General features: G+C 35.6%; 2 protein-coding genes across 2 annotated transcripts in view; one reads left to right on the forward strand and one right to left on the reverse strand.

Moving 5' to 3' along the window:
• LOC108574706 (trifunctional enzyme subunit alpha, mitochondrial) overlaps positions 1-1,726 on the forward strand; it is a 7,341-nt gene extending 5,615 nt beyond the window's left edge. The window contains exons 7-11 of the mRNA XM_017937329.1: positions 399-621; positions 682-891; positions 965-1,160; positions 1,239-1,441; positions 1,523-1,726. Coding sequence (XP_017792818.1) covers positions 399-621; positions 682-891; positions 965-1,160; positions 1,239-1,441; positions 1,523-1,726 — 1,036 coding nt within the window. The remainder of the gene's footprint in view (positions 1-398; positions 622-681; positions 892-964; positions 1,161-1,238; positions 1,442-1,522) is intronic.
• Positions 1,727-4,724: 2,998 nt separating this feature from the next.
• Positions 4,725-7,350, reverse strand: LOC108574719 (Krueppel-like factor 7). Its single transcript, XM_017937349.1, has 3 exons — positions 7,142-7,350; positions 6,628-6,837; positions 4,725-6,140 (listed from the first exon to the last, which is right to left on the reverse strand). Exons 1-3 carry the CDS (start codon positions 7,193-7,195, stop codon positions 5,268-5,270), a joined length of 1,137 nt encoding a protein of 378 aa, XP_017792838.1. The 5' UTR covers positions 7,196-7,350; the 3' UTR covers positions 4,725-5,267.
• Between the last annotated feature and the right edge of the window lie 1,467 nt (positions 7,351-8,817).

An 8,817-nucleotide genomic window follows, 5' to 3' on the forward strand; every position in this document is an offset into this window, starting at 1 on the left:
TTGATTTTATTTCTATATTTTAGAAAAATTGCTATTGTTGGTGCTGGTCTTATGGGAGCAGGTATTGTTCAAGTAAGTATAGATAAAGGTTTTTCTGTGGTCATGAAAGACACAAATGAAAAGGGTTTATACCGTGGTTTAAATCAAATACAAAAGGGAATGGACATTGCTGTTAAAAAGAAGAAATATTCCAGGTTAGTTTTAAACATTTGTAATTTCTTCACTAAGAAATGTGTAGTTGCATGTACAGCTGCGGACAAAAGTTTCTGAATGATAGCGTTTTTCGTATTTGGTTCAATTTTATATATTTCTTTTGGAGTTGTGAAAAAATAGTAATCACGCACAACAACAGAGAATTTAATGATAATTCTGTTATAACTCGTTTTATTTACTTCTAGTGTTCAAAAAGATAAATATCTTTCTCAGCTTGATGCTACTTTAGATTATGGTTCATTTAAAAATGCAGATATCGTAATTGAAGCTGTATTCGAAGACATTGCAATTAAACATAAGGTTATAAAGGAAATTGAAGCAAATGCACCACAACACTGTATATTGGCAACTAATACATCAGCAATTCCTATTACTGAAATAGCTGCTGGTAGTAGTCGCCCAGATAAAGTGAGTTATATATGCTGTCCTTATAAACAATATAATTTAACAAAATTATGTATTTATTAGGTGATTGGAATGCACTACTTCTCACCAGTAGATAAAATGCAACTGTTAGAAATAATAACACATAAAGGTACATCAACTGAAACTATTAAAGCTGCAGTTGATGTAGGTTTAAAACAAGGAAAAACGGTTATTACTGTTGGTGATGGTCCTGGATTTTATACAACAAGAATTCTGTCTGCTATGTTATCTGAAGCTATTAGATTAATGCAGGTATTACTTTTACGTTTTCCAATATTTTGTTATTATATAAAATAAAGAAATATAAGTTTAAACTTGAAAACAGGAAGGTGTGGACCCCATGGATTTGGACGACATGACTAAAAAGTTTGGATTTCCTGTCGGAGCAGCAACTTTATCAGATGAAGTTGGTATTGATGTTGGTGCTCACATAAGCGCGCATCTTGTAAAAGCTTTGGGTGAACGTTTTAGGGGTGGAGATGTAAATATACTTGGTGACATCGTCAAAGCTGGCTTTTTAGGTATTCTTTTTTTTATTTATTCTATGCACAATACTTTTTGCATATGAATATATTTAACGAAAGATATTTAACTTTCAGGTCGAAAATCTGGCAAAGGAATATTTATTTATGAAACTAATACAAAGAACAGAAATGTTAACCTTGCAGCATTAGATATTTTGAAGAAATATAAACTCGAGCCAAAAGGAAGTACGTCCATTGAAGATCGTCAATTAAGAATGGTTTCTCGATTTGTTAATGAAGCGGTGTTTTGTTTAGAAGAAAGTATTTTGGCTAATCCGGTAAACATAATATTCAATACATTATAGACACATTCAATCACATAAGTTGTGTTTTGCTACACATGAATAAATATGTTCCAGTTGGAAGGCGATGTAGGAGCTGTTTTTGGATTAGGGTTTCCTCCATTTACCGGTGGTCCTTTCCGTTGGATAGATTCTTATGGAGCTAATCAGTTAGTGAAAAAAATGGAAGAATTCCAAAGTCATTATGGCGATGCATTTAAACCATGCCAAATGTTATATGATATGGCATCTGATCCAAGCAAGAAATTCCATAAACAATAATAGGTGTGTTTGCATAACTGCAAAACATTTGAAGTAATTGAAATTTTGATAGACTTTATAATATTTACTCGAATGTGATTGCAATACTTGAAAACAAATAAGTAACATTTTGATGTCATGTAATACGAAACTTTATCTTTGCAATATAATGTTAAAATATAACCTAGATGTACATACAAACTCTATTTTGAAACACAAAATATATACTTTTTACTACTTACACAATTATAAAATACAGTTTATTAAACAGATTTTAATAATAAGTTTTCATATAAAAATGAACAAATTTTGTAATGACTTTTCTTCACTAAGGTGTACTAGTAAAGATGCGTGAGCGTATATTATGCTGTATTAAACTGTTCAATAATGAATGACTGATAAATGTATACGAATAAATTTATTGCCTAATAAACATTTTTTATGTCCTTTGAATTATGAAAGACGTAGGAGTGGAATTCTTGTTCTTGATGCAATGTTTAGAAGATATTGCACTTTCAGGTACATGCTTATTTATGAGCAAAAAAATTGAAGTAATCTCTATTCAACAACATAAACGTTTATGACAAATTTATCTTCAATTAAAGAAGCAAATTTCTAATAAGAACTAAAAAACAAAGTTTTTATTAACATTTTATAAAAGTAAGATGAAATATGATAATGTATTTGGGTTCAAAATGCATCATACATTTATGTTTTAAGAAGAACTTTAGAAATAGGACAAAATGTATTAGCTAGTTATATCACCTTATCTGCAAAGATTAATTTTTAGATTTAAGATCGCGTTTATTATTATTTTATTTTCAAGGATATTAAAATAGTTGCTCTAAAGCCTATAGGTTTAAATATTTAATGATACCTTATAACTATTGAATTAGTTTTTCAATAGATTTAACAAAAGAGAAGATTTTAAGGCTATCCTTTTAATAGCAAATACAAATTTTAGTAAAAGAAAACAAGGGTAATCAAGAGCACATTTTACATCATCTACCGGTCCCACACCTGTTTGTGACATTTACAACATTATAAGAACTCGAGTCCTTGGCTGATGCAAGAAATCACGATGTTTCGTGAGAAGCCATTAACGAGGATCATGCCTTTAAGTTGACCTGTACAATTTTGTTCTATACTAGTTTACTAAAAATATGGAAAAAAACTTATGTCATGTTTTAATACGGCAAAAGTAAACTCGATCGCCTCTTTTTTAGTTTAACCTTAAATGTATTATGATACTATTTTTTAATTTTGTAAATTCTTAAATCATCAAGAATCGTTTTTCAAGTGAAAACATTGGCAAAATGTGAATGTCTTTACACAATAAGTAATAGTATGCAATAAAGAAACACCTAACCCTTGTTTTTCTTTGGTTAAATAACGATCAACGAGCAAGCGGTATCACCACTAGATTTAATTTAAAATTTATTCAACAATATTGGGAAACTCGAGTATTATAATTATAACGTATTTTTTTTATAAGATTATTAAACATAGAAATATCCATGAAAACATTAATACTGTTTCGGAAACTCGTATTTTTAGAAATTTGGTTCCTTAACGAATGCAAACGATTGATAAAAAATCTTATCTTAATCGATGGCCTTGCGAATTATGTTTGACGTTAACACGGTTCTTTTTTTACAAGTGTGAAGAACGCGATAATACTTGCAATGGAATTTTTTACTTTCTCCACGTTAATCGTATGTTTCACTAATTACGAAAAATAACAAATTTACGAAGAAAGTAATATGCTTATGCAGTGAACGTATATCTGTATACGCATGTTTTCGAAATAACCGAATGTTCATAGGTTAAGGAAGCAAGACTGTAAGAGTTATCGAAATATTAAAGATCAAAAATATGTACAAGACTTCTGTTTATTAAAAATTTTAATAAAAATTGGTGAAATATATTAGATATCATTAGAGAACCTGTTTTTTAATGTAAATTTATATATCTTTTTCGAAGATCTCTATTAAAGATTTCTAGAAGATAGGAAACAAGTGTTTCCGAAACTCTCGGTGAGTTTAAATTTGAACGCAACCACCACGGATCTTAATCAAAGAGGATGAGATCGTATCCACGCACTCGAACGCAATCGTATTCTTTGGGTGATGCGTGATGGAAACTTTTCGCTTTGATATAGCAGTTACTAAATACGTTTTAGTTTTCACAATTCTATTATACTTCAAACTTGATTACATTAACATTTTTTTGACAATTACTAATGTTTTAATATTATACAAAAAAATTTTTTTTTAATGAAATGTGTCTTTTCAATACGTCGAAATAATCAAGGATAATTAATGCTCAAGTATTGTATCATAATTGTTAATCACGTTCCGTTATTTTGCTTTGGTAAATCGCAACCAACAGCACGTCACTTATAGCTAGTGCACTGTCATTCTTTTTTCCTTTTCACCAATCATCTTGATTCATGACCTTCTGCATGGTTTTACTTATTTGCAAAGTAAAACAACTAAAGATTTATAATTAAGTTTGTGCCCATTAATGTGTTGTCTATTCTTATTGTGATAATTTATAAAAAAAAAGAAACTTTAGGGGTTACTTTTATCAAATACGCTAAATTTCGTCATTTGTGAATTTATAATTGTCAAAATTGCACAGAGGCTGTAACTAAACATTTTTGTCGAAACATTAATCGTTGTGATTATAAAACGTGCCAGATTAGTTTGTAATTCGTTAACGGGTAAATTAGATGTCTAAAGAGATAAGAAGGAAAATGTGAGGGTTGTCAAGGAATTATATGTACTTACAATAATTTTACGAAAGTATATAAGTGTTTTAATTAATCTCTGATCTTGTAGAAAAATCTTTAAAACTTATCGTTATATACAATATTAAAGTCTTACGCTGTCCGGTTTAACATTCAACCGAACAAATTGTGTATATATAGTTATATATACATATATTCATAATTAACATGTATAACTAGTTGACGATAATGAAAACAGCATAATTTTAGCATTTTTACATAGCCGTTATGTACATAATTGATAAAAACTGTCTTTGCATTTTTAAATAAATACTCTTTTCTCGGTCAACGCGCTAATGCATCACAGATCACAGACACACTTAGGTACTTGGTTCACGGACGGCAAAAAAGCCTCGTTTTCATGACTTGTAACCGCTCCTCGTGTTTAGGTCCTTCCCTCTTAAGTACGCCTTTCGTTAAACTCGTTTTACACCATCACAACGCGACACACATTCAAAAAGGCAAATGGGAGCATACTTTTACTTGTAACTCCTCAACATTTAGAAATGGACATGTTCTCCACTAATGTTTACTTTATTTTAATTGATAACTCGTGAAAACCCTCCGTGTAATATTTTTAAGTTTTTTCGGCGAGAACATTTATCGCTATCGAAAACTTTCCTCTTGTATATCCATAAAAAGACAATCAATTCGAACATTCCCGCGATGCTGGAATGGTTCTCAATCCTGCGGTAGTTAAAGCTTGATTCACAGCTTTAGGTACAGTTTAAACCATATTAAGTGACTATTATGTCACTGTTCTCATATTCTTTAAGCCGCTAATTGCGGTGGAATTATTTGTTGAGCAGGTTGCGTTATTCGTGGCGCTATAACAGGGAGTAAGCTTACTCTTAAAGGCGCGGGTGTCATTTGCGTGACGGATGCCTGAGCACCGATCGCGGTGATGGACGATCTGTCTCTGGTATGTCGTTTCACGTGTTTCGCCAAATGATCGCTTCTCATGAATCTTCTTTGACAGACTGTACAGGCAAACTTCTTTTCGCCAGTATGCGTTCGCTTATGCCGTGAAAGTTCGTCGCTCCTTGAAAACCGTCTACTGCAGTCTTCATAGGGACAGGAGAACGGCCGCTCTCCCGTGTGAGTTCGCGTGTGTGCTTTCAAATGGGATGACTTAAAATAATTCTTGCCACAACCTGGATGCTCACATTCGTAAACACGACGTCGTGCAGCTGATTCTGGGGCAGACACAATACTTGTCGTTGTGGTAGACGTAGGCGCAGTTACCAATAAAAGAGGTGTTCGCGGAAGAACCAAAGGTGATCCTAGAAGTCCGGTTACCATAATTGGTGCAGGTTTTGGTGCCAAAGGATGTAATTTAGTTTGAACATTCTGTGTCTCGCGATCTGTATTTTTGTTATTTACAATAATCTCTTCCTTACGGAGGCTCATTTTGAATTTGAGACTCTTTAGTATGTTCTCCGGCTCCACTATGCTTTGTCGCGTGGTGGACTCCGACTGCAGACTGGTGATCTGTTGTAGATCACGTGGAACCGATTGTGAGCACGTCGTGGTAGTCTTTGGTATCAAGTTGGCAGGACTGTAGGTACCATCTCGATTGGCACGCATTATCACCGACACACGGGCTGGTTCTGGACTTGGAGGTGGTGTACCATCCAAGAGTAACTGTTTGAAAGAAAATAAAAATTTTTTAAATTTCGTCCATTAAGAAATTTTTGTAGTAAATTAGAAAAAATCTTAAATAGATCCATACAATCTTCTTACATATATTTGAAAAAAAAAAAAAACATTTTTTTTAGTGTTGCTATATAAATGATATACATTTAGTTATTGAAAAAATGTAAAAATATGGAAAATTGATGCTGCTTATCGTTCATTTAAGAGCTATCTACCTAGGATAATGTGACATTTTGCGGCGAGTACCGTCAGAAGGTATACACCATTTGCCCGAAGGATAAGCGACAAAAATGGTATAAGAGTGAATGCACGCTGTAAACGGGGTCATCTTGCAAAACAACTCTATAAAGCATGCGCGCATGCGTATATGTACATTGGAGTGGCCAGTCGATCGCGCGGAGAAAAAATCAAAAAGAGATAGTTCTGTGTTTAAGATGCGCAGAAAGCAGTTTGTCGATAAATATAGAATATTTACCTTCGCTAATTCGCATTGTTCCACGCATCGCCTTTTCCGAAGAGGTTCATCCTCTTCCGAATCTGAAGGCTGAGGAGTTGGAGGCAAACCAGGTCTTGGTGCATTTCCGTCGTCATCTTTCTTCGTGTTTATGTCAGCAGCCTTCGTTTTCTGCAGAAGCTTATCCCCCAAAAGTGCTGCAACGCTGAATGAAGACTGCAGTGGTTCAATCTGTAAAAAGAAGAATTATTTTAATAGATCATTTCGAGTTTTATGTAATTGCGAATAAATTTAGTTACAATTAATTGAAATGACTATAAATATTCTCGAGAAATATCTTTAGAGTCAAAGAAACGAAAAAATGAATTGAAAGTTGCTAAAATAAAACGATAAAAGAAATGAAATCAAATGATATAGAATATTAGAAATTGATTGAATGAAATAGGGCTGGGTCGATGATTCCCAGTTGCATTCATATTTCGCGGGCGGTTAGTCAGTTCACAGTGGCGGTACTTTTAATTCAGCGTGCACTTACGTGTTTGAATTGGGGTGAGGCCGGTGGTGAAAGAGGCGTTTGATTAGTATCCATTTTATTCAGATAGAACGTAGCGCGGGGTACGTGGTACGTTAAAGAGGCTCGTCTAACGACGAGAAAACGCGATCTCGCGTATACGATGTTTCTTGCGAAAAAAGCCGTATAGAACGTAACGGTTGAACGTCTGGTAACGCAATGAAGCTTTCTCAGGTCGGTTGGCTCAACACGCCGTGCTGCTTGTGTGCGTGATCATGCGGCGCGCTTCGCCGCAACCAATCCTGTCGAGGGGCTCGCCGTGAAAAAGCATTATCAGCCGACGACCGCGTGATCACCGGCGTGCTGTTCACGTGCTCGCGGTCTGACTGAGGCCGTGATCATGACGTCAGTCTGCGTGGCGCGCTCGGTCGATACGTCATGGTATCGCTGCGCTCTCCAAGCGTCATGCAGCTTCAACCCTCCTACACCTTCTTTCAAAGTTATCTGACTCGTTCCTTTTCTCTCCCTCACTCCCTCTCTCTCTATCTCTTCGCCTTTTCTCTTCCTGTGAGTCTTTTCCGGCGTAGTTTAGTTGCGACAGAAAGCAGAATGCAACGCCTCGCGAGACACGGCGAGCCCCCGAATTGCCCCGTTTCGACATACTCACCTTTCCCCCTGTTCCTGTTTTGTTGTAACGCGTGCATTTCGTAAGCACGCCAGCAGAAATATTTTATCCGTATAAACGACCTGTACGCGATCATTCGACGATTTCACTTGTATTCCCTTTTCCGTGTGCTTGGCTACGATTTTTATCATTGTCGAGATGTTTGACGCCGATAGACGAACGATTTCGAGGAAGAATAAATTACACTTCCAGAAATATGTATATGATCGTGTTACGTTTCTCTTTCTCGAACGTTTTCGAAGCGATACATTTTAAATCGCTCTGACATTTATTGGTTCATTACATCTAGATTTCGTCTGGACCGCGCGTTTCTTCTTCAGAGGCTCTTTCTGTGGCGGAGGAACACGCGTACCCGCGTGTGAATGTAGCGTAATGGAGAGCGTCGAGCGTGTAACTGAAAAATCTGGGGAAGCGAGGTCGTCGGGAGGTCGGATTTCAACGAGGAAGCATTCTGGTGCAGTCTGCCGTTAAATATATCGGCCGCCCACTTTGTGACTGGTTAATTCGAATCCAGCTCGGACGGTGGTGGTCTTTGACTCTTCCTCGTCTCCTTCTCTTCCATTTGTCCCTCTTGTCCCGTTGTATTTTTCCGCAGCGCCATCTTCGCGGAGCAAATTGGTCCGTTGGACGGCTGATCAAATATCTGCATCGAGAGAAACTCGCTACCGCTCGTATTTATTTAAAGGCGAATCCCCGTGTAAGAACAGACGTCGATTTTTCGAGGGGAGCAATTAAATTGGAATAATTTAATCGTTTGCTTCATTTTATATTTAGCAAACATTACTTCTGCTTTGATTCTTCCTATTATCATTTTTTAACATATTTCGAAAATGTGTACGATTTCCACGAAGGTCGCTCATCGTGCGCGCTGCATAATCAATGCCATTCCACGTGGTATACAGGGAATCACCTTTTCGAATCTTTAAATAGATTGTCGAGTTGAAAAGGTTCTTACTGTTTAGTAAATTCATCGTTACGATCGTCTAGTTATTTTCCACTTGCAAGCGCGGAAATT

This window comes from Habropoda laboriosa, unplaced genomic scaffold, assembly GCF_001263275.1.
Source record: "Habropoda laboriosa isolate 0110345459 unplaced genomic scaffold, ASM126327v1 scaffold223, whole genome shotgun sequence".
NCBI classification, from domain to species: domain Eukaryota; kingdom Metazoa; phylum Arthropoda; class Insecta; order Hymenoptera; family Apidae; genus Habropoda; species Habropoda laboriosa.

Excerpts from the sequence above, each read along its gene's own strand:
- LOC108574719 (XM_017937349.1), bottom strand. The coding sequence starts at position 7,195 with ATGGATACTAATCAAACGCCTCTTTCACCACCGGCCTCACCCCAATTC. Across the intron at positions 6,838-7,141 it reads CCTCACCCCAATTCAAACAC|ATTGAACCACTGCAGTCTTC; the intron begins GTAAGTGCACGC and ends TTCTTTTTACAG. Across the intron at positions 6,141-6,627 it reads AACAATGCGAATTAGCGAAG|TTACTCTTGGATGGTACACC; the intron begins GTAAATATTCTA and ends TCTTTCAAACAG.